The sequence below is a fragment of the Coregonus lavaretus genome (assembly GCF_964263955.1).
Source record: "Coregonus lavaretus genome assembly, chromosome: 7".
Taxonomy (NCBI): Eukaryota; Metazoa; Chordata; class Actinopteri; order Salmoniformes; family Salmonidae; genus Coregonus; species Coregonus lavaretus.
The window spans coordinates 24384650-24411162 of NC_139994.1; the positions used below are offsets into that span (position 1 = coordinate 24384650).

The following is a 26513-nucleotide window of genomic DNA, read 5'->3' on the forward strand; positions in this document are numbered from 1 at the left end:
ATGCCATGAATAGTGTCCAATAGATTCAATATTTTAAACCACCATAGTGTAGAGGCAGTAGCAGCATGTTTAATACTATTGGTCATTTATTTTTGTAAGTTACATTGGAAATAACAGTAAATGCTTATGACTGAATTATTAATTACTCACGGCAGTTTCTCCAGTTTGCAGTGTGGACTCATCAGTTCAGCATCAATACACAGAACTTCTGGGTCTCCCATGTCATTGTAACTGAGGTCCAGCTCTCACAGGTCTGAGCCGGGTGACTGGAGAGCTGAGGCCAGAGTATCACAGCACTACTCATTTAAGATTACATTTGTCCAGACTAAACATATGGGTGAAAAGAGTACATTAATAACTATGAATTTGAATTGTTGAAGCATGATCAAGGCAATACCATGTCTTCATCACGTGCAACAGTACTCGCCTGGCACTCCTGACGTTCTTCAGGACAGGTATCAGCCGCTGTTGACCGGCTGCTAAGGTATTGTAACTCTTCAGGTCAAACTCCTCCATCCTCTCCTCTGACATCAGCAGCACATAGGCTAGGGCTGAGCATTGGTGTGGCTCCAACTCTTTGTCTGAAAGAGTTCCCGATCTCAGGGAATCCTGGATCTCCTCCACTAGAGAGTTGTCACCCAGTTCATTCAGACAATGGAACAGGTTAAGTGTCCTATCTGCAGAAGATTCCTTCTTGCTCTTGTCTTTGATGTACTTGACTGTCTGTTAAAATGTATTCCTCTCCCTTGCTGTCTATCCTGCTTCATGTTGAAAGAAATTGCAAGTGTTCACACACACTTTTTATATGGTGACCAATTGTGGTTACCACTGTGAAATCAATTAGCAATAACGAGTAGTCATTATGTATGGTTATCACGTGTAATTTAGATGTTTATACTTTACAAACATACATTTTATTTATGTAGTTCTCAAAATCCATATAGTAGACAAACTAGTTTAAAATCTATAGGTTTACCAAACGGTTAAGTGATTAACCATTAAGCGCAGTTGGATTAAGTGATGGTCAAATGTATTTTAAACAAATGAGAAGAGAATCATATCAAAAGTATTGTAAGCATTGCATTGTGAAAGGCAATTTCTTTATTTCTAGATGAAACTGATTAGGTTTGGTGAAAAAGTAACTGTGATTTTGTGTGTTGTACTTAGTCAATTGAAAATGTGCTTAAAGTTGAGAAAATAAATGCCTTTTTGATGATCTGTTTTGAGTTTTGTACTAAGAGTTGTGAAATTTTACCACATACTTGTGAAAATAGTACCAAAGCGATAAAAAAAAAAAAAACTGTAAATACATGTTTCCTGATCTTTCTTACTGTATATATTTCAGATATAGGGCAGACACTTCAGAACAAATGTCTTTTTTTGGGAGGGGGGGACTATTTGTTGTTCCACGTAGTGAATTGGTAATTCAATGCGCTTGTATGGGCTAATGGCAGTAAGGCCAATGTTTTTTTGATACTTCAAGGGGTCTTAAAATTCAAAATCATATAGCTAAATGATCCTTGGTATGACCTTCTTAAAACAATTCCATGTAGCTATAGCTTAGTCCTGTATGGTAGAGTAGGGTTGTACTATGATTGACGTCAAAGTGGACCAATGTACTACTTACATCGCATCAACGTATGTCCTCCTCGACCAATGACAAGACCAATTTCCGGCATATTCTGTTTATGTCCCACCTCCCACTTGTCTACTCTATTGCGTTTTTCGGAAGAGGAGCCGGCAGGTGACAGTGAGGGTCTTCTCCACAGCATAGGGGCTCTTTTATGTTTCTTTATTTCATTTGAAGATTCTGTTCACTTGAAGTATTTAGAAATATGGCTTCCTTTTTGACGCTCATCCCGCCTTTCTTGTTATCGGTTCTCATATTTTCTGGAGCGGTAGTCGCACGGGGTGATGTGGTCGAGCTAGGGGACGCAGATTTTGATTACCTGGCAGCGGAGCACGAGACCATGCTAGTGAAATTCTACGCTCCATGGTGAGAGAAAATACAAATGAAACATTATTTTATGTCTATATCCATTTTCATTTGTAGACATGCAATGTCATTTTATGCAAATGTCATTTTATCGGCTAGGCAACTGTCCCAAGACATGTTCCGTTAGTCAGCTAGTAGCTAACGTTATCTAGCTATATTTTCAGTATCAGCAATCAGCTGCCAAGCTCAAGGCAAGTAGTTAGCTAGGAGATGGCCATATTTGCAAACAGTATTTGAGCAGTGGCGGTGCGTGGGTAAAATCACTGGGGAAGCCAAGGTCCCCCCCCCAAAAAAGCCAAATTACAACCTATGTGTTGTGATAATTGCGTTAATTCATATGCCATATGCCGAGACAATAAGAAGACACCTTTGTTTTATCACAAAACCGGAGAGCAACTTCTGTCCTGTGAAGTCCACAAACCATATTGCATGTACAGTATCATACTGTTACATGACCTACAGCATGGTCAAGCAAGTTAATGTTTCTGACATTTTCGGACCACTAAACAACTACAACTATTGATTTAGAACCACAGTTACCGCAAGTTGCAAAGAAAACAGGAGCTGCCTCCACTATTCCAGCACCATTTCAACTTCAACATTTCAACATCATCAAATCACCTCTGCTTAGTCTAAAACAGTGACAACTAAAAGATACCAAAACAATTTAGTCCAATCAACGAAAACTAAATATGATGTGGCTGCCCAGGGTCCTGATTTCTGTGTGTGTGTGCCTTCATGCAAGTAGAAAAACATGTTGACTCACCCTACTTGTAGAGAAAAGCCAATGCCATCCTCCTCCTCTTTTTCATGTGGGCGAAACGGTCTATCACTCTGTCATATAGTACAGGCTTACATTTTTGTTGTCCTAGGTTACCTGGCTAAAATGCTTGCTCGCTAGCCTAACTTTCATTAGCTAGTTAATATTAGCCTTCTACATCTAGCTACATATTGCACTTTCATCCTCTCAGGCCAGGGGCACAATGTATTAATTAATGGTTGGATCAGAATCGCCCTTATAATCATTGGCCAGTACAGAGAATTAAGTAAAACCACAAGTCCAAATCCCTATGTCCATCCATGGCTAATTTAGAAAAGGGCCAATTTTAGCTAGCTAGCCACCGGAGGACAACACAACGAGATGCAACAATTCACGTTTTTATGTCAATGACGTATGCTCTCAATGGGATTTGATAGGAGTGACGCCAAATCCAAACTGGCTTCCTTTGACATATTTTTTGGGTGCACCAGGACCATTCACAGTTGAGCTTGCTCAGTTTAGCTCAACGCTGATTGGCTAATTTTGTATACTTTTTTTGTCAAGGGAGGCCAGATGCTCGCGGGCTTCCCTTGGCTTCAATGCTATGGGTGGCAACAATGTCATACTCGTTTGGACCAGACAGAATCAGATAGATGGCCTACACGTACAGAGACAGAGAGTTGCTGTTTCAATCCCTCGGGTGCTTTCTCCTGTGAGATACATTCAGCCTCTTGCAAATTGAAGGGAAATTATGAAACACAGAGAGACGAAAGATACATTATTTTATGTTTTTAAACATTTTTCTTGTTCAATTTTTTGGGGAAGCCTGGCTTCCCTTGGCATCCATGAATACACACCACTGTATTTGAGGGTGAGCTATTGATATTATTATTCAAAATTGGCTTACCTTGGTCAATATGATTTCTTTAAAACCCCAATTTTACAGGTATAACACATTTCTACCCACTTATAACTATGTTATCAATTGGATTGCCTGTTCCTTGATTCTGATTATGTGCCTTGCGTTATATCTACACTAATGTACTGTATGTTTATTTGCTCTTCAGGTGTGGACATTGTAAGAAACTAGCCCCAGATTTTGAGACCGCAGCCACTCGACTAAAGGGGACAATTCCACTTGCTAAGGTGAATGCATAACAATGAAGACTACCGGTCAAAGGTTTTAGAACACCTACTCATTAAAGGGTTTTTCTTAATTTTTACTATTTTCTACATTGTAGAATAATAGTGAAGACATCAAAACTATGAAATAACACATATGGAATCATGTAGTAACCAAAAAAGGGTTAAACAAATCAAAATATATTTTATATTTGAGATTCTTCAAATAGCCACCCTTTGCCTTGTTGACAGCTTTGCACACTCTTGGCATTCTTTCAACCAGCTTCACCTGGAATGCTTTTCCAACAGTCTTGAAGGAGGTCCCACATATGCTGAGCACTTGTTTGGCTGCTTTTCCTTCACTCTGCAGTCCAACTCATCCCAAACTATATCATATCAATTTGGTTAAGGTCGGAGGATTGTGGAGGCCAGGTCATCTGATGCAGCACTCCATCACTCTCCTTCTTGGTAAAATAGCCCTTACACAGCCTGGAGGTGTGTTGGGTCATTGTCCTGTTGAAAAACAACTGATAGTCCCACTAAGCGCAAACCAGATGGGATGGCGTATTGCTGCAGAATGCTGTGGTAGCCATGCTGGTTAAATGTGCCTTGAATTCTGAATAAATCACAGACAGTGTCACCAGCAAAGCACCCCCACACCATAACACCTCCTCCTCCATGCTTTAGGGTGGGAAATACACATGCGGAGATCATCCGTTCACCCACTCTCACAAAGACACGGCGGTTGGAACCAAAAATCTCAAATTTGGACTCCAGACCAAAGGACAAATTTCCACCGGTCTAATGTCCATTGCTCGTGTTTCTTGGCCCAAGCAAGTCTCTTCTTCTTATTGGTGTCCTTTAGTAGTGGTTTCTTTGCAGCAATTCAACCATGAAGGCCTGATTCACACAGTCTCCTCTGAACAGTTGATGTTAAGATGTGTCTGTTACTTGAACTCTGTGAAGCATTTATTTGGGCTGCAATTTCTGAGGCTGGTAACTCTAATGAACTTATCCTCTGCAGCAGAGGTAACTCTGGGTCTTCCTTTCCTGTGGCGGTCCTCATGAGAGCCAGTTTTATCATAGCGCTTAATGGTTTTTGCAACTGCACTTGCAGAAACTTTCAAAGTTCTTGAACTATTCCGTATTGACTGACCTTCATGTCTTAAAGTAATGATGGACTGTCGTTTCTCTTTGCTTATTTGAGCTGTTCTTGCCATAATATGGACTTGGTCTTTTACCAAATAGGGCTATCTTCTGTATACCCCCCCTACCTTGTCACAACACAACTGATTGGCTCAAACGGATTAAGAAAAACAGAAATTCCACAAATTAACTTTTAAGAAGGCACACCTGTTAATTGAATTGCATTACAGGTGACTACCTCATGAAGCTGGTTGAGAGAATGCCAAGAGTGTGCAAAGCTGTCATCAAGGCAAAGGGTGGCTATTTTAAGAATCTCAAAAATACTTTTTTGGTTACTACATGATTCCATATGTGTTATTTCATAGTTTTGATGTCTTCACTATTATTTTACAATGTAGAAAATAGTACAAATAAAGAATAACCCTTGAATGAGTAGGTGTTCTAAAACCTTTGACCGGTAGTTTATAACAAAATGACCAGGTGTTGAACTCTTGCCGTCATGCAGGGTAACACAATGTTAATTGGGAGTTGCATGCCCTGCATGGCCCACTCTCACTGCACTGGCATAGTGTAAAGTTTGTTAACAGAATGACAGCACAAACCGTCATTCTGTTACCAAATTTGCATCTGACCTGTTCTTCAAGTATAAGTGTTTTTGTAAAGTTTTCTGTGGAAATTGATAAAAGTGTACCTTGTGCATAGAGTTGTCTGGTTTGTTTAACTTCGCAATAATTGAAATGAAGTTATACCTAGGCTAAATATAAGCCTTCCACAACCCACTAATCATTTAATTAGTCTATCAAAATAGTTTAACCTGCTTTTTTTTCTTTAAAGAAAATATATAATCACTGATCTGGCTTTCAAGTCTGTCTATGAAAATGCCCTTTTTTGTTACAGATTGAACTAGAACCATGCATAATGCACATTCACTAATAATGACTAACTTCTTGCAGCAGGCATTAGACTATATAAACACAGGTCTCATCAACAAATCAGATCAAATCAAATTTGTATTTGTCACATACACGTGTTTAGCAGATGTTATTGCGGGTGGAGCGAAATGCTTGTGCTTCTAGCTCCGACAGTGCAGTAATATCTAACAAGTAATATCTAACAATTTCACAACATATACAGTACCCAATACACACAAATCAAGTAAGGAATGGAATTTAAGAATATATACATTTATGGACAAGCAATGACAGAGTGGCATTGACTAAGATACAGTATAATATTATAGAATATAATACAGTATATACATATGAGATGAGTAGTGCAAGATATGTAAACATTATTAAAGTGACTAGTGTTCCCTTTCTTAAAGTGGCCAGTGATTTCAATAGGCAGCAGCAGCCTCTAATATGCTAGTGATGGCTATTTAACAGTCTGATGGCCTTGAGATAGAAGCTGTTTTTCATTCTCTCGGTCCCAGCTTTGATGCACCTGTACTGACCTCACCTTCTGGATGATAGCAGGGTGAACAGGCAGTGGCTTGGGTGGTTGACATTGGGTGCTGTAGGTGTCTTGGAGAGCGGGTAGTTTGCCCCCGGTAATGTGTTCGGCAGACCGCACCACCCTCTGGAGAACCCTGCGGTTGTGGGCGGTGCAGTTGCCGTACCAGGCGGTGATACAGCCTGACAGGATTCTCTCAATTGTGCATCTGTAAAAGTTTGTCTCAATGTCTCAAGCCCACGTGCTAGTGATTAGCCAGCTAATCTTTAGAAAGTTAACTTCTCCTCTATTACAGTAAAATAATGTCTCAATGTGATTCAGTGTCCATATGACCGATTCTGTTGGACCCAAACTCAAATGCAAATAGCGAGTTGAATCCGCTTGACAGAGAGGAAGATGTGATCTCTTAACTTTGTTGGCGCGAGAGGCAGGGGGAGGGGCTTGGTGTGTGTGTAAACCATAGAGGAAGAAGCGAGAGGTTTCACTCTCAATCAAATCTGTCCAAAATAAGGCCAATGCGTTTCTATGGGCTTATTTTGGACCTAAGCTTGTCACTTGCCTTCCCCCCCTTTGGGACAAGACTCCCATTGTTAGGGCGGAGACGTGCATCTCGTCATTATATACTGATCTCTGGTGTAAATGGGAAGGTGCACACAGTACAGAGGAGTGAAGGAGACGAGACCAACAATACAGCACGAGAACAAGCGGACATAAATGCTCATAACGAAAAATAACACAAATAACACACTTGCAATACAGGCATTTGGAATATCGCGCAAAAACATCAATTCAAATTAATCGAATTAATTCTATATATCGCCCAGTCCTACTTTATATTGCCTCTGGCATCTCTCTGTCATTCTCTTCCCCCCCCCTTTTCTCACTCATTTTGCTTTCTATAATTTTTTTTGTATCTACCCCTTTCTTTCTCTCTCCTCTCGCACTCCCTCTTTCTCTCTCTACCTCCCTCCTTCCCTATCCTCTCTATCTTTCCCCCTCCATCCATCTCTCTCTCTCTCACCCATCAGGTGGACTGCACAGCGAGCCCAGACACATGTGGGCGTTTTGGGGTCACAGGGTACCCCACGCTCAAGATCTTCAGAAACGGAGAAGACTCCTCGTCCTATGACGGGCCACGCTCAGCAGGTGTGTGTCGTTGAATGTTGTTAATTAGAGTACACTAATCATGTAGGCCTACTAATGAATTTGTCTGCATACATACAGATGGCATTGTAAACTTCATGAAGAAGCAGGCTGGACCCAACTCCGTTACCCTGCGCAGGGAGGCAGATCTCGAGGCCTTTGTCAACCATTTTGACGCCAGTGTAGTGGGTAAGTAGTACTCTAGAAGAGTATAGTTATGTTTGTTGATAAAGGTCCAATGCAGCAGTTTTTATCCCAATATCAAATCATTTCTGCGTAACAATTAAGTTCCTTACTGTGATTGCTTTTAATTAAAATAGTAAAAAAGAAACAAAAATAGCTTCTTAGCTAAATGCAATTTGTCAAGCATTCCACAAGGATGCTGGCCCATGTTCACTCCAATGCTTCCAACAGTTGTGTCAAGTTGGCTGGAAGTCCTTTGGGTGGTGGACCATTCTTGATACACATAGGAAACTGTTAAACGTGAAAAACCGAGCAGCGTTGCAGTTCTTGACACACTCAAACCTGTGCACCTGGCACCTACTACCATACCCTGTTCAAAGGCGCTTAAATATTTTGTCTTTCCCATTCACCCTCTGAATGGCACACATACACAATCCATGTCTCAATTGTATCAAGGCTTAAAAATACTTATTTAACCTGTCTCCTCCCCTTCATTAACACTGATTGAAGTGGATGTAACAAGTGACATCAATAAGGGAGCAAAGCTTTCACCTGGATTCACCTGGTCAGTCTGTCATGGAATGTTTTGTATACTCATTGTATATGCATTAGGGATGGGCGTTATGGCCTAAAAACCATATCTAGATTTTTTTCAAACTTATGAGCGAGTCACGATATACACTATATAAACAAAAGTATGTGGACACCCCTTCAAATTAGTGGATTCGGCTATTTCAGCCACACCCGTTGCTGACAGGTGTATAAAATCGAGCACACAGCCATGCAATCTCCATAGACAAACATTGGCAGTAGAATGGCCTTACTGAAGAGCTCAGTGACTTTCAATGTGGCACCGTCATAGGATGCCACCTTTCCAACAAGTCAGTTTGTCAAATTTCTGCTCTGCTAGAGCTGCCCTGGTCAACTGTATGTGCTGTTATTGTGAAGTGGTAACGTCTAGGAGGAACAATGGCTCAGCCGCGAAGTGGTAGGCCACACAAGATCACAGAACGGGACCGCCGAGTGCTGAAGTGCGTAGCGTGTAAAAATCGTCTGTCCTCGGTTGCAACACTCACTACCGAGTTCCCATCTGCCTCTGGAAGCAATGTCAGCATAAGAACTATTCGTCGGGAGCTTCATGAAATGGGTTTCCATGGCCGAGCAGCCGCACACAAGCCTAAGATCACCATGCGCAATGCCAAGCGTCGGCTGGAGTGGTGTAAAGCTAGCCGGCATTGGACTCTGGAGCAGTAGAAACGCGTTCTCTGGAGTGATGATCCACACTTCACCATCTGGCAGTCCGACAGACGAATCTGGGTTTGGCGGTTGCCAGGAGAACACTACCTGCCCCAATGCATAGTGCCAACTGTAAAGTCTGGTGTAGGAGGAATAATGGTCTAGGGATGTTTGTCATGGTTCAGGCTAGGCCCCTTAGTCCAAGTGAAGGGAAATATTTTCGCTACATCATGCAATGACATTCTAGACGATTCTGTGCTTCCAACTGTGTGGCAACAGTTTGGGGAACAAAGCGAGGTTCATACATAAATGGTTTGTCGAGATCGGTGTGGAAGAACTTGACTGGCCTGCACAGAGCCCTGACCTCAACCCCATCGAACACAATTGGGATGAATTGGAACCCAGACTGCGAGCCAGGGCTAATCGCCCAACATCAGTGCCCGACCTCACTAATGCTCTTGTGGCTGAATGGAAGCAAATCCCTGCAGCAATGTTCCAAGATCTAGTGGAAATCCTTCCCATAAGAGTGGAGGCTGTTATAGCAGCAATGGGGGGACCCACTCCATATTAATGCCCATGATTTTGGAATTAGATGTTTGACAAGCGGGTTTCCACATACTTTTGGTCATGTAGTGTATATCTCCATTTAAAAATATACATATTTTCTCTAAATAAGCTTTGCTGTACAATTAAAGGTCAAATACACTGCATTTCAAACAGTCAGCAATAATCCAATGAATTCAGGGCGTCTGAAATTAGCCTAAATAAAAGCCCCACTAATAATTGAATTATTTTATCAAAAATGGTTTAACCTGCTTTTTTGCAATAATCACTGATCTGGCTTTCAAGTCTGTCTATGATAATGCCCTTTTTGTTAACATTTTTACCAAAACCATGCATAATGCACATTCACTAATAATGACTAACTTCTTGTAGCAGGCATTATAAACAATCTCTCAAGCACAAGCTCACATGCTAGTTAGTAGCCAGCTAATCTTTATATTTCAAGTTTAGCCAACTTGGATCTATTTGCTAGCTAGCAAGGCAGAACAGTTGAATTGTTATAAACACACCCTTCTGTCCTTCTCCAACTGTTTGAACAGAATGCTAGCCTGTCCACTTCTTTCAAATCAAGTGGCCTACCTTATTTCTCAGAATGAGAATGAGTTGCCAATTCCTTATATAATAATGTTTTATGCTTATTGCACATTTATAAAACACAGATAAGACAGCTAGCATAACAGTCTTTGGCTAAAATACTGCTAACGGTACATGGTACCGCAATATTTTAGCATAAATTTTCCAGAATCAATGTTCATTGATACTCCTGTTTTAGTAGTGTCTGCTCTGCACGCAATTTGAGTACTTGAGACATAAAAAGGGAATTGTTAGACAGGTTAATTTCTCCTCTATTACAGTAAAATAATGTCTCAAATGTGTTTCGGTGTCCATATGACGGATTCTGTTGGACCAAACCTCAAATACAAATAGCGAGTTGAAACCGCTTTTCAGAAAGGAAGAAGTGATCTGTCAACTTTGATGGTGTGTGTGTGTGTGTGTGTGTGTGTGTGTGTGTGTGTGTGTGTGTGTGTGTAAACAAAGAGGAAGACGCGAAGCGAGAGGTTTCACTCTCGCCAACATCTGTCCAAAATAAGGCCAATGCGTTTCTATGGGCTTATTTTGGACCTAAGCTTGTCGCCTGCCTTCCCACCTTTGGAACAACGACTCCCATTGTTAGGGCGGAGACATGAGCATCTCGCCATTATATTCAGATCTCTGGTGTAAATGGGAAGGTGCACAGAAGGAGCGAAGGAGACGAGACCAAAAAGACATGAGAACAAGCGGACATAAACGCTCATAAAAACCCTAAATACAAAAAAACTTGATTCTTGCGATACAGGCATTTGGAATATTACGCAAAAACATAAATTCAAATGAATCAAATTAATTCAATATGTCGGCTAGCCCTAATATACATATTCGTCTCCATTTCAGCTCCAACTGGTAGATTTAAAAATACTCTGATCTTGTAGATCAGGGGTTCCCAAACTGTTTTGGCCCACGACCCCATTTTGATATCAGAAAATTTTCGATCAGAAAAAATTTATGTAATTAACAGTATGAAAATATATGCACTCACTTACTATAAGTCGCTCTGGATAAGAGCGTCTGCTAAATGACTAAAATGTAAATGTAAAATAATGTTTACTTTTTTATTTGGGGCTACGACAGTCAATTGAAAAACATTCCAACAGTATTTCTGATTGTCTTCTCAACTCACCATCACATACATTTAATGTGGGGCTCTGACATAATGTCTCTTATCGCACCACCACTAATGAGATGGGTGTACTTGATGCATGTCACGTCAGAGCTTCTCAAAGTCAGGGGGCGTAGTCGACAGTGCGCACCTCATCTCTGCTGTCACATCCAACCTGGATCGATATTTGGTTTTGATGCAGACGAGAGCACTGAATCCAGCATCACACAGATATGAGCTGGCAAAGGGTAGCCTACCATGAGTTTTATGGTGCTTTCAAGACAACTGGGAACTCTGAAAAATACAAGGTCAAATCATGACGTCATTGATCTTTAGGTTGGAAATTGGAGCTCTAGAAAGAGACCAGAGTTGGAATTCCGAGTTGGATGACCGTTCAAAACAATTTCTGCCAGTCGGAGCTAGTTTCTTTCCGAGTTTCCAGTTGTCTTGAACGCACTGAAGTCGGAAGTTGTTGATTTCAGAGTTCCCAGTTCCAAGTTCCCAGTTGTTTTTAACGCGGCATTAATGCTCAGAGGGAGACGGCAGGGTATTCCTTTGAATCAGGAACCAAAACTCCTCGGTGGTGACCCGTGAATGCATTCGGTCACATGACAGCTTGATTAGCTGTTCGATTTCACTTACTGGCATGTCAACTGAGCCAGGATCACAGTCAAACAGATTGGGAAGTAGGTCCCAAAGTGCTCTTCCAAGTGAGTGTTGGAGGTGAGCAGTCATCACTCGTGTGGGACTCTTACTGATGCTGTTTTCTGTTATTTTCTTTTCTTCAGAAAGCCAAGCAAGTCTGTTTTTTTTTTACATCCATTGTGAATGACAACAGTTCCTCTCTCAATGTGAAAAATCTTTCCAATACTCCCCCTCGATAACCACCAAGCCTCTGTGTGAAATAGAACATTGTCATGCTTTGATCCCATATCTCCACATAGTTTTGCGAACAGGCGTGTGCACAGTGGATGTGGTTTGATGTAGTTTACAATCAAAGTTACATGCTGCAGTATATCTTCAAGTTCTGTGCTCCGCTCTTTTGCTGCCAGTTGCTTTCAGTATATCATACAATTCGTCCATATGGCAGAGGGAGACACATTCATAACTAGAGTGCAGAGGCCTGCCCGCCGTCCCGCCATAGATGGAGCCCCATCTGTGCAAAAGCCCACCATTTGATCCCATATGGAATCAATTTTTTGTCAATATAGCCACGCAGCACACTGAACATCCCCAATGATGTTTTATGCTTGGGAATCGTGAGACAGAACAATATGTCCTCGTGAATAGCATCCCCCGACATGTATAGCGGACAAAAGTTAGTGCGTGGGCATCTCGGCCCTCACAGCTAACGGCCATTTGGAGAGCATAAGCTGGGGAATTTTTGAGTCGTTCAGTCAGAGCATAAATTATTTGTTTAACAATGTTATCTGACAAAGACAGCTAGCATAACAGTCTTTGGCTAAAATAAAATAAGTTTCTGTGCCACTGCCTCCCCATACATTGTTTTCACCATATCAATTGCGGCCGGTAATATCAAAATCTCTGCAAAAGTGTGTGGGTTTGTAGCGTAGCAGGCCTAGCCATTCACCGTGAGAATGATTCATGTGGTCCTCTGTAGCTCAGCTGGTAGAGCACGGCGCTTGTAACGCCAAGGTAGTGGGTTCGATCCCCGGGACCACCCATACACAAAAAAAAAAAAAAAAAAAAAAAAATGTATGCACGCTTTGGATAAAAGCGTCTGCTAAATGGCATATTATTATTATATTATTATAAGTGCAACGGTCAAGTGCGACCTTTTCCAATGATCTAAGGGCGCTCTCATTGAATTTTATCTTTAGATTTGAATAATTGTCATTTAGATTTTTAAGGTTAACCACATTACAATGATTGAGATACAAAGACGATATAATATATATATATATATATATTTTTTTTTTCTCTCTCTTCAGGATTTAGAAAATTCTCCTGCGACCCCATTTTCATATCAGTAGACCCCACATTGGGCCAGACCCCTAGTTTGGGAACCGCTGTTGTCGATTATTTAGGCACATTTTAGGTTTGGAGAGCCTTTACACACAAAATATATTGATGAATAAAAAATACAGTGGTTTGATTAATCCTGAAAGTTGTTATATTCAAGTTCAAACCATGAAATATTGGAAGGTGGAAAAAAGTGTACAATAAGGGTTGAACAATAGTCCTATAAATCTACCCTAATCCTCACTAATCATGGAACTGTATGACAACGGTCCAGTTGTCATGAACCGTGCGCCAGGCTCCAGGCTCCAGGTTTAACCTGCTACGTGTGGTCTGAGTTCCATAATCATTTAAATAGGCTACATGTCCCAAATTATTGCACAATGTTAGCCTAATATGATCCACAAATGCTAGTGACCATCATAAACAACTACACAGACGTGACAGAGGAAAGAAAGGTAAACCTAATGATATGAAATGATGCTAAATGAAAGCTACAAATTGAAGAAAACGAACACTAAAGTGACAGTTATAAATGTATGTGGTTATTACTGACGGTGGCTCCCGATATTGGCTAATATTTAACATGATACAAATTGTCAAATAAAATAAAGAAAAGCCTGAGCATATAATTACAACATTCTAAAGGTTCAGCCCTACAGAAGCCTATAGCGTGGGTCTCCAAATTTCATCCACGCAAATTATGAGTGCACATAATTACAATTCTGAATACCGACACAGCTATTTATAGCCTACTTCACTGTGGAAAAGGGACTGCAATACATGTCATGTTGATATGATTTTCAGTTTGCTTCCATATGACTGGTTTCACATTCGTCTCCAGGGATCATTAGGAAAAATCATCTAAAACAATTGTGTGTATTTTCTATCCCCTTCTCCAAATGGATTACTCATTTACCTAGCTCTTATCAATAGCTCTTATCAATTTATAAATTACAGTGCATGGAGAATGGTGTTATTTCTATCTGAAAAAATCAAGTAGATGCTTTTCCCACTTGGAACCGGTAGGTTCACTCGACCTTATTCATGGTTTCCTCACGTGTAAAGGTGGTGGAATTAAGCGGCAATGAAGTCAAGGTCAGAATACGGCGTATCTGTACACACCTCCGCCACACCTTCACTACTTAGATCTCCACCCCAAACGAATAGCGGGTGAATAGCATGCTATTCTCATGCTTAAATTCAAGGTTAGAATACACATAGAGAGAAGTGCATAAAAAGGGAATTACGTTCCATTTACGTGCCTTAACTCGGGTCAGAATTGGCCCCAATGTGTATAATAGTGTGGATAATAATAATCTACCTCATAGTGTGGAAATGTGTATATAAAACAAAGGAAAATCACGTTTTTAACTGCACTGCCCCTTTAACTGAATCTTTGGCTCCCTGAATCTGTACTTTTCACATTGGTCATAAATAATTGAATTCATGTCCACTGCTCTGAAAAGCGTGTGAGAGGTGAATACAATATGGTGGAAGCCAACACCCTAGATGTGTTTGAGAGGGCTAATGTACTTTCTTTCCATACTTCTCTCTCCCCTCTCAGGTTTTTTCTCTGGGCCTGACAGTGATCAGCTGGCAGAGTTTCTGAAGGCGGCCAGCGTCATGAGGGAGCACTTCCGCTTCGCCCACACAATCGACATGGCCCTGGGCCTCAAACACGGGGTGGACACTGAGTGAGAGCAAGAGAAAGGGAGGAAGGGGGAGGGATAGAGAGATGGGGAGGGAGGGATAGAGAGATGGGGAGGGAGGGATAGAGAGATGGGAGGGAGGGATAGAGAGATGGGAGGGAGGGATAGAGAGATGGGAGGGAGGAAGGGATAGAGAGATGGGAGGGAGGGATAGAGAGATGGGAGGGAGGAAGGGATAGAGAGATGGGAGGGAGGAAGGGATAGAGAGATGGGAGGGAGGAAGGGATAGAGAGATGGGAGGGAGGGATAGAGAGATGGGAGGGAGGGAAAGAGAGATGGGGAGGGAGGGAGGGTTTAGGAGATGGGGAGGGAGGGATAGAGAGATGGGAGGGATGGATAGAGAGATGGGAGGGATGGATAGAGAGATGGGGAGGGAGGGAAAGAGATAGGGAGGGTTTGGGAGATGGAGAGGGAGGGATAGGGAGATGGGGAGGAAGGGATAGGGAGATGGGGAGGGAGGGATAGAGAGATGGGGAGGGAGGGATAGGGAGATGGGGAGGGAGGGATAGGGAGATGGGAGGGAGGGATATAGAGATGGGAGGGAGGGATAGGGAGGGATAGAGAGATGGGGAGGGAGAGATAGGGAGGGATGGGGAGGGAGAGATAGGGAGATGGGAGGGAGGGATAGAGAGATGGGGAGGGAGAGATAGGGAGATGGGGAGGGAGGGATAGGGAGATAGGGAGGGATGGGGAGGGAGAGATAGGGAGATGGGAGGGAGGGATAGAGAGATGGGGAGGGAGAGATAGGGAGATGGGGAGGGAGGGATAGGGAGGGATAGAGAGATGGGGAGGGAGAGATAGGGAGATGGGAGGGAGGGATAGGGAGATGGGAGGGAGGGATAGAGAGATGGGGAGGGAGGGATAGGGAGATGGGAGGGAGGGATAGAGAGATGGGGAGGGAGAGATAGAGAGATTGGAGGGAGGGATAGGGAGATGGGAGGGAGGGATAGAGAGATGGGGAGGGAGGGATAGGGAGATGGGGAGGGAGGGATAGAGAGATGGGGAGGGAGGGATAGGGAGATGGGAGGGAGGGATAGAGAGATGGGGAGGGAGAGATAGGGAGATGGGGAGGGAGGGATAGGGAGATAGGGAGGGATGGGGAGGGAGAGATAGGGAGATGGGAGGGAGGGATAGAGAGATGGGGAGGGAGAGATAGGGAGATGGGGAGGGAGGGATAGGGAGGGATAGAGAGATGGGGAGGGAGAGATAGGGAGATGGGAGGGAGGGATAGAGAGATGGGGAGGGAGAGATAGGGAGATGGGGAGGGAGGGATAGGGAGATAGGGAGGGATGGGGAGGGAGAGATAGGGAGATGGGAGGGAGGGATAGAGAGATGGGGAGGGAGAGATAGGGAGATGGGGAGGGAGGGATAGGGAGGGATAGAGAGATGGGGAGGGAGAGATAGGGAGATGGGAGGGAGGGATAGGGAGATGGGAGGGAGGGATAGAGAGATGGGGAGGGAGGGATAGGGAGATGGGAGGGAGGGATAGGGAGATGGGGAGGGAGGGATAGGGAGGGATAGAGAGATGGGGAGGGAGAGATAGGGAGATGGGAGGGAGGGATAGGGAGATGGGAGGGAGGGATAGAGAGATGGGGAGGGAGGGATAGGGAGATGGGGAGGGAGGGATAGAGAGATGGGGAGGGAGGGATAGGGAGATGGGAGGGAGGGATAGAGAGATGGGGAGGGGGAGATAGGGAGATGGGAGGGAGGGATAGGCAGAGAATGGGAAGAAGTGAGCGTGATAGAGAGTGAGTTCAAGATAACCCTGTAGAGTTCAATCAGGTGTCTTAGTGCTGGGCTACAGCAAAATTGTGTACACCCAGGAATGGATTGAGAAACACTGCTATAGTGTGACTGTAGAATGTGTGACCAACCGACTACAGTCTTATCTTTCTCCTCTGTGTCTCTCCAGGCGTGTTCTGCTGTTCAGACCCCCAAGGCTGAGCAGTAAGTTTGAGGAGAGTGTGCTGCACTTCACTGAGAAAATCACCACCCACACACTGCGCCGCTTCATCAGAGACAACATGTAAGACTACTACTCCCATCTGTCTACTCTTCATCTACTCCAATGTCTGTGTCTATTTTTTATGCCTTACTCTTTCTTTCACTCTCCCTTTCTCCCTATCATATCCCTATCCCTCTTTCCATTACATTTTAAACATTTTAGTCATTTAGCAGACGCTCTTCTCCAGAGTAACTTACAGGAGCAATTAGGGTTAACCCTTGCTCAAAGGCACATTGACAGATTTCACCTAGTCGGCTCGAGGATTCGAACCGGCAACCTTTCGGTTACTGGCCGAACGCTCTTAACCTACAGTGGGGAAAAAAAGTATTTAGTCAGCCACCAATTGTGCAAGTTCTCCCACTTAAAAAGATGAGAGAGGCCTGTAATTTTCATCATAGGTACATGTCAACTATGACAGACAAAATGAGAAAAAAAATTCCAGAAAATCACATTCTAGGATTTTTTATGAATTTATTTGCAAATTATGGTGGAAAATAAGTATTTGGTCAATAACAAAAGTTTCTCAATACTTTGTTATATACCCCTTGTTGGCAATGACACAGGTCAAACGTTTTCTGTAAGTCTTCACAAGGTTTTCACACACTGTTGCTGGTATTTTGGCCCATTCCTCCATGCAGATATCCTCTAGAGCAGTGATGTTTTGGGGCTGTCGCTGGGCAACACGGACTTTCAACTCCCTCCAAAGATTTTCTATGGGGTTGAGATCTGGAGACTGGCTAGGCCACTCCAGGACCTTGAAATGCTTCTTACGAAGCCACTCCTTCGTTGCCCGGGCGGTGTGTTTGGGATCATTGTCATGCTGAAAGACCCAGCCACGTTTCATCTTCAATGCCCTTGCTGATGGAAGGAGGTTTTCACTCAAAATCTCACGATACATGGCCCCATTCATTCTTTCCTTTACACGGATCAGTCGTCCTGGTCCCTTTGCAGAAAAACAGCCCCAAAGCATGAAGTTTCCACCCCCATGCTTCACAGTAGGTATGGTGTTCTTTGGATGCAACTCAGCATTCTTTGTCCTCCAAACACGTTGAGTTGAGTTTTTACCAAAAAGTTCTATTTTGGTTTCATCTGATCATATGACATTCTCCCAGTCCTCTTCTGGATCATCCAAATGCACTCTAGCAAACTTCAGACGGGCCTGGACATGTACTGGCTTAAGCAGGGGGACACATCTGGCAATGCAGGATTTGAGTCCCTGGCGGAGTAGTGTGTTACTGATGGTAGGCTTTGTTACTTTGGTCCCAGCTCTCTGCAGGTCATTCACTAGGTCCCCCTGTGTGGTTCTGGGATTTTTGCTCACCGTTCTTGTGATCATTTTGACCCCACGGGGTGAGATTTTGCGTGGAGCCCCAGATCGAGGGAGATTATCAGTGGTCTTGTATGTCTTCCATTTCCTAATAATTGCTCCCACTGTTGATTTCTTCAAACCAAGCTGCTTACCTATTGCAGATTCAGTCTTCCCAGCCTGGTGCAGGTCTACAATTTTGTTTCTGGTGTCCTTTGACAGCTCTTTGGTCTTGACCATAGTGGAGTTTGGAGTGTGACTGTTTGAGGATGTGGACAGGTGTCTTTTATACTGATAACAAGTTCAAACAGGTGCCATTAATACAGGTAACGAGTGGAGGACAGAGGAGCCTCTTAAAGAAGAAGTTACAGGTCTGTGAGAGCCAGAAATCTTGCTTGTTTGTAGGTGACCAAATACTTATTTTCCACCATAATTTGCAAATAAATTCATAAAAAATCCTACAATGTGATTTTCTGGATTTTTTTTTCTCAATTTGTCTGTCATAGTTGACGTGTACCTATGATGAAAATGACAGGCCTCTCTCGTATTTTTAAGTGGCAGAACTTGCACAATTGGTGGCTGACTAAATACTTTTTTTCCCCACTGTATATTTGACTGTCTAACATTATTGGTCTCCCTTCTTCCAGTTTCGGCATGTGCCCTCATCTGACCAATGAGAACAGAGATAAGCTGAAGGGGCAGGACTTGTTGACTGCGTACTATGATTTGGACTACCTGCGGAACCCCAAAGGCTCCAACTATTGGAGGAACAGGTTGGTACCACAAGACTTTAAACCAGCGATTCTCAACTGGTGGGTCACGGTAGGTTTTGAATGGGTCACGGGTGTCTGAGTAAAAAAACAATACTCCAATCTGATCTACATTTTGAGTTAGTTTAATCTCTGAAAAATATTTGTCTTCAATCACAGTATTTTAATTATAGAGCTATTAGCAGCGCTACTTAGCGGATTTGGTTGATTTTGTGGTCTCAAACCAGTGAGTTTACCGATATTCTTCATCAAGAATATGATGAATGGAATTATTGACAATGAAAAGGTGGGAATGTTGTCATATAATTACTAAATGTACTGTCAATATAGCAAAACATATATGGTTTTCCAGATTGCATTTTGTAAAAAATAATTGCAATGTGAATATTGGGTCACGACAACCTGGTTCAATTTGGTTCCTGAGGCAAAACCAGTGTCACGACTTCCGCCGAGGCTGCCTCCCCTCCTTGTTCGGGCAGGCTTCGGCGTTCGTCGTCAACGGTTTACTAGCCACTGCTGCTCCATATATCATCATTCCATTTGTCTTGTCTTGTCAATTACACACACCTGGTTCTTATCCCCTCATTAGTCCATGTATAAGTGTTCCCTCTGCCCCCCTTGTCCTTGTGGGTGATTGTTTATTTGTGAGAGTAGTGTAGCTCGGTGGAGCTACTCGTACATTGTTATAGCCGGGGTAGATATTTCCCCTGTGCCTGTTATTGTTGGAGCTACCATTACCTTGTATTGCCAGGGTAGATTTTCCCCTGTGCCTGTTTCGTTTGTCGCTATCCAGCGCTATTTGTGTACGACGGAATAAACTCTGCATTCGGTGATTCCCCTCCTGCGCCTGACTCCTTCTATCACACTCATCACAACCAGTTGAGAACCACTGCTTTAAACCACACTCAGATAACCCACATTTAAAATAAACTTTATATTTTATTACAGTTCTGTTTTTCATTTAATACTGAAATCCTATTAGGTACATGTTGTTATTGTATTAGTTACAATTATGCTACACTCGTTTTTTTAATGGAATGATATTGAAATAATACCGTACATGGTTGTTGGGCAACTTATTAAATGTGACCAAGTAGTAATGTAGATATGTATGTATATATTTGCTTATATTATATGTATGTCGTATGTATATTTGTTTATATTATTTCTTTTGATTTAGATCTTATTCTACATACAATACATATAATATCTCAGCCCCAAATATTGTATACAAGGTGGTATATTAAGTCTCTTATTATTATTTAATGTCTTTCATTCTCTCTCTTCAGGGTGTTGAAGGTGGGTTCTCAGTTTGCGTCCCAGGAGCTGAGTTTTGCCGTGGCCAATCGCAGGGACTTTGTGGATGAGCTGGAGCAGGAGTTTGGTCTAGGTGCGTCGGACGGAGGAGATCTGCCCTTCGTAACCATCAGAACACGACAGGGCTTCAAGTACACCATGAGGGAAGAGTTCACGTGAGTTACAGACATAGAACCTCAACTAAGTCTAACTTCTGAGCTCTACCATATACAACCCTACTACCCCCCATGAGAACATGGTCGTGAGTTACAGCAATATCAGACCCATAACCACAGACAATTACTCATCCTTACCCAAACTCTAACCATCATCTAACATTAACCCTTATCAAAGAGGGTGATGTGGGATTGACAATGCCATAGAATAATAATTATTTGTTGAACCAATTTAACAGGCGAGATGGGAAGTCCCTGGAAAGATTCCTGGAGGATTACTTTGCTGGACGACTAAAACGTTACATCAAGTCGGAGCCCATCCCTGAGAAAAACAAGGGTCCCGTCAAGGTATGTTTGTCCTTGTGTATGGGTGTGTCTATTTCTGTGTTATTATTCGATACTCAATCACAGTATATTTGTGTTTCTGAATTTGTTAATTCTCACGACAATTCACACGTATTTTCTCTGTTTGTGCGCCCACTCGCAGGTAGTGGTGGCGGAGTCATTTGAGGAGATTGTGAATGACCCTGAGAAGGATGTGCTGATTGAGTTCTATGCCCCCTGGTGTGGTCACTGTAAGAGCCTGGAGCCCAAGTACAAGGAGTTGGCAGAACAGGTGAGCAAGACCACACACTCATACACAGGCTCACCAATGCCGCATTTAACATCATTTAAAACAGTTAAATACTGGAACAGAATATTTTTATTTATTAACTGCCACCGTTCACGATTATAGCTTTCCTCAGAACAATTGTATGCCATTGAAAATTGTAATTTGTCAATAAACTAAGGAAAAGAGCTAAAGCCAAGTAAGGCCCTTTGTTCTCACTTAGTACGTTTACATGCACAGGAATCATTTGATACTAAACTGATTATGGCAGTAGGCAGATTATGCAATAGTCATGTAAACACCTAACTCTGCTTATCTTAACCAGCGTAAGGTCAAAATCTAAGTAAGCATACGGTGATTAAACACCTGGTTTTCTGATCAATCTTTGGAATTATTAGGACATGTAAACTCCTTCATCCGCGTTCCAGCGGTGTGTTTGATCTGCGCATATGCCAGCACTGGTAGCGCAAGCCTCCCTCTTTAATGCAAGAGAAGTGAGTTCGGAACAACTGAATGTATGTGTCTTAGAAATAATTTTGTTTTCACATGCAAATGTTATATGTCCGAACTCAGAATCAAATATACTTCCCAAAAATAACATGGTCACTGTGGTAGAATGTTTATTTTGATTGGCGATTTTCTGCAGTGCCATCAGGTAGCCTGATTTCAGATGTGTCCATGTAAACAGGATTATTAGGGAAATCATTCTTCGTGCAAAGCATGTAAAGGTTTTAATCAAACTATTATATTAATCTGACTATCCACAATAATCGCATTATTGTGTGCATGTAACCATACTCATTGGTTGTTTCTCCTGTTTTCTTCTCCCATCAGCTCTACTCTGACCCTAAAATTGTCATTGCCAAGATGGACGCCACAGCCAATGATGTTCCACAAGGCTTTGATGTGCAAGGGTGAGACGCCACATTTCATCACCTGGTTATCCTTTCCCTTCTATCAGCACTCACTTATCTTTCCATTTATTTTCCCCCTGTCTCTGGTCATTCATTCATTGTGTTTCTCTCGCTCTCGCTTTTATTGTTCTGTAGGTTTCCCACCATCTACTTTGCTCAGGCAGGCAAGAAGGACCAGCCCAAGCGATATGAGGTGAAGTCTCCTTACACTGTTATTACCATTTTACGCAAGCAGACACAAACTAGTCTTAGACCAGTGTTTCCCCTATATTCATTTAGCAGCGGCACCCTGCCACTCCAAAACAAGTCAGTTCGTTACATTTCTGCCCTGCTAGAGCTGACCCGATCAACTGTAAGTGCTGTTATTGTGAAGTGGAAATGTCTGGGAGCAACAACGGCTCAGCCGCAAAGTGGTAGGCAACACAAGCTCACAGAACGGGACCGCCGAGTGCTGAAGCACATAGTGTGTAAAAATCATCTGTTCTCGGTTGCAATACTCACTACCGAGTTCCAAACTGCCTCTGGAAGCAACGTCAGCACAATAACTGTTCGCCGGGAGCTTCATGAAATGGGTTTCCATGGCCGAGCAGCCATTTACATGCCTAAGATCACCATGAGCAATGCCAAGCACTGGCTGGAGTGGCGTAAAGCTCGCCGCCATTGGACTCTGGAGCAGTGGAAAGTTCTCTTGAGTGATGAATCACGCTTCACCATCTGGCAGTCTGATGGACGAGTCTGGGTTTGGCGGATGCCAGGAGAAAGCTACCTGACCAATGCATAATGCCAACTGTAAAGTTTGGTGGAGGAGGAATAATGTTCTGGGTCTGTTTTTCATGGTTCAGGCCTCTTAGTTCCAGTTAAGGTAAATAAAATAAAATAAAATTGTATTTGTCACATGCGCCGAATACAACCTTACCGTGAAATGCTTACGTACAAGCCCTTAACCTCTACGGGACGGTTGAGCTAACGTGCGCTAATGGGATTCCCATGACTGTTGTAAGTAACAGCAACCTTTCCAGGACATAGACATGTCTTATATGGGCAGAAAGCTTAAATTCTTGTTAATCTAACTGCACTGTCCAATTTACAGAAGCTATTATAGTGAAAAAATACCATGCTATTGTTTGAGGAGAGTGCACAACAACAAAAAACTTATCACGGCAACTGGTTTGATACGTTCACCTCTGAAGGTAAATAATGTACTTACATTCAGTAATCTTGCTCTGATTTGTCATCCTAAGGGTCCCAGGGATAAAATGTAGCATAGTTTATTCAAATGTAGGAACTGTGTTCTACAGTTTGAACCCCTGCTGTCTCTGGCTCCACACCCACCCCGCCAAGCCATCTAGATGTGTGAAAGTTAGTGTATAAGCTAATGACCCATCATGTATGACATTCCTCGGAGTGTGTAAACTTACATTTTGTATAACCATATCATTTTTGTATGTTCTCTATAGTTGTGTATTTGAAAATGTATCAATTGACCAATTCGGCACATTTGGGCAGACTTGATACAAAATAGTCCAGTATTGCAATGCTTCACTCGATCAATCAGAAACTTTGCACACACACTGCTGCCTTCTAGTGGCCAAAATCTAAATTGTGCCTAAACTGCAATATTATATTGTGGCCTTTCTCTTGCATTTCAAAGATGATAAAAAAACAAACATGTTTTTTTGGTTTGTATTATCTTTTACCAGATCTAATGTGTTATGTTCTCTTACATTAATTTCACATTTCCACACACTTCAAAGTGTTTCCTTTCAAATGGTATCAAGAATATGCATATCCTTGCTTCAGGTCCTGAGCTACAGGCAGTTAGATTTGGGTATGTCATTTTAGGCGAATATTGAAAAAAAAGGGTCCGATCCTTAAGAGGTTAACCAACAATGCAGTTCAAGAAATAGAGTTAAGATAAATATGTAAATAGTCTGGGTGGCTATTTGATTAATTGTTCAGCAGTCTTATGGCTTGGGGGTAGAAGCTAATCTTAACGCTACAGCATACAATGGCATTCTAGACGATTCTGTGCTTCCAACTTTGTGGCAACAGTTTGGGGAAGGCCCTTCCTATTTCAGCATAACAATGCCCCCGTGCACAAAGCGAGGTCCATACAGAAATGGTTTGTCGAGATCGATGTGGAGGAATTTGACTGGCCTGCACAGAGCCCTGACCTCAACCCCATCGAACACCTTTGGGATTAATTGGAACGCCGACTGCGAGCCAGGCCTAATCGCCAAACATCAGTGCCTGACCTCACTAATGATCCTGCAGCAATGTTCCAACATCTAGTAGAACGCCTTCCCAGAAGAGTGGAGGCTGTTATAGCAGCAAAGGGGGGACCAACTCCATATTAATGCCCATGATTTTGGAATGAGATCCACATACTTTTGGTCATGTAGTGTATATATTTCTGCCAAGATGTGCTTTTAAAGGAATAGTGTCAGATTGACTTTTTCTACTTACCCAGAGTCATTAACTCATGGATACAATTTGTATGTCTCTGCGTGCAGTTTGAAGGAAGTTGCTAACTAGCGTTAGCGCAATGACTGGAAGCAATGGCTAGCGAAACTACTTCTCCCGCTACCTTTGCCACCACTGCTGAAAGAATCCTAGGAGAAACACTGCATATACTGATGTATCAGATTTTAGGGCGCTTACAATGTTTTCCTCTGTAATTCCAGGGAGCCCGTGAAGTGAAGGACATCATCAAGTACTTGAAGAGAGAAGCCTCGCACGTCCCTGTTGTCAGCGGAGTGAGAGAAGACCTGTGAACAGAAGTAAGGCGATGGCAGGGGTATATGATGGGAAATGTAGCTTAAGACCCCTGGAATTACGGTTGTGGATACTCACAACTTCTGCTAAGATTCTTTATTTCTGATTAAATGACACTCCAAGAACCTACATCTACCCACAAGGATTTCTTTCCATGAAACAACAGTTTTGAAAGTCACACGATTGACTCTCCAGGAACAGAGCCCCTTGTAATTGTTCAGGAGGAGAAATAACATTTCTACAGAGGAAGAGAAAACAAAGAGTGAGGACTGCCAACCTCTAATGTCAAGTGACCTGGAAGGGAGATGAGGCTGATTGACTTGGCATAAGACTGAACCAAACCTTCCCAATTTACATTCATAAAAGGCCAAAATCAAAATGGACATCAATGGCATCAACTCACCAAGGAGCAGTTTGGTGCAGGTTTATCATGCTTCAAATACCATGAGATGAATAGGCGCTGTATAATCTATTTGTTTCTATATAGGTCTTGACTTACCACCTGTATCTCAGAACTATAGGTCTTCCTCACCATTATAAGCCATACCATCCATTCCACCAATAATAATCCATCAACACCCCTAGATTGGCAGCTAATATTGAGCACTCTTTTGCAGTGGCATTTCACAAAGCAGGAGCAAGGAGTTGGTCAGCTAACCTTGCTTGTGTAAAATACTCTGAAATGGCTCCATATTTCCTAGTTCTAAAAGAAGTTCAGACAGGTATAAATACCCACTGGTCTTTTTATGTGTACTTGAGCTACAGATTTGGTGTCATTCCAGACAGCACCAACAACCAACCGCTCACCCCCTATTTAGCGGCCTACTGACTGCATACATAACCCAAAACATCCCCACCCATTCTCCTTTTTTTGTGTTCATGCAAATATCGAATTAACCATATTGGAAAACTGTAAAGGCAATATTCAGATTGGTGGTAAAAAATGACAAGGAGCCACCATGGTCTTCTTGAAAACAAATGTTTGCACTTTATGTTTTTGAATATTCAGGTTTTTATTTATGTTTCTATCATTATATGCCATTTTGCCAGGATTTATTAGTGCAACTAACTTCCGAAAGGCATGTACCATGTTTGGATTTGGCTATGAAGGACAGCTGTGTGTGTGTGTGTGTGTTATTTCTCATATTTATTAAATAGTATAGGCAATACAGTAAACAACATACTTTGTGCATAATGTGTGAAAACATAATGGATATTTGCTATCTTAATTGTCTCTTTTTTGACAGAGCCTTATGATTAATTTATTGACGTACATTTTATTTGTTGCAAGAGTTTGGCACTCAGAGGACCCATTATCCTTACAGTTTATTTTTTATCTGCTAAGAAATGTTGATATGTCTTTGGCGTTTTCTCAATTAAAAGATGCTGAAACCATTTAATACAATTACTGACTTTGATGTCTTTGAATTTCTTCTGGCTAATAGTCAGACTGTTTGAGTCTTATCGGGCCTTGTCAGGTATCCTTGAATTTCAGAAAGGGTCTAGCCGATGTTGGATTACTGTATATGGCTTTGTACAGTGTAATGAATGTACAGGGTGTGTCTCACAATGATGCCCTGTACATACTCACCTCCCATTTAATCCTCTGGCGTTGATCCCGTCTCCCTAATTGGTGGAATTCACAGTAGATCATTCTTTCCTCGAAGTTTA

General features: G+C 42.4%; 1 protein-coding gene across 1 annotated transcript; it reads left to right on the top strand.

Annotated features, from left to right (window-relative positions):
- The first annotated feature begins 1744 nt into the window (after positions 1 to 1744).
- Positions 1745 to 26245, top strand: LOC311132668 (protein disulfide-isomerase A3-like). The gene is made up of 13 exons (XM_084165936.1): positions 1745 to 1996; positions 3824 to 3902; positions 7505 to 7622; positions 7701 to 7808; positions 14846 to 14975; positions 16903 to 17016; positions 18949 to 19074; positions 20361 to 20543; positions 20783 to 20891; positions 21031 to 21159; positions 21988 to 22067; positions 22203 to 22260; positions 24752 to 26245. Exons 1-13 carry the CDS (start codon positions 1836 to 1838, stop codon positions 24839 to 24841), a joined length of 1485 nt encoding a protein of 494 aa, XP_084022062.1. The 5' UTR covers positions 1745 to 1835; the 3' UTR covers positions 24842 to 26245.
- The last annotated feature ends 268 nt before the right edge of the window (positions 26246 to 26513 follow it).

Bases quoted from the DNA above. Each gene is read 5' to 3' on its own strand.
- LOC311132668 (XM_084165936.1), top strand. From the start codon at position 1,836: ATGGCTTCCTTTTTGACGCTCATCCCGCCTTTCTTGTTATCGGTTCTC. The intron at 20,544-20,782 runs GTGAGTTACAGA...CCAATTTAACAG, and splicing joins ACCATGAGGGAAGAGTTCAC to GCGAGATGGGAAGTCCCTGG. The intron at 21,160-21,987 runs GTGAGCAAGACC...TTCTCCCATCAG, and splicing joins ACAAGGAGTTGGCAGAACAG to CTCTACTCTGACCCTAAAAT.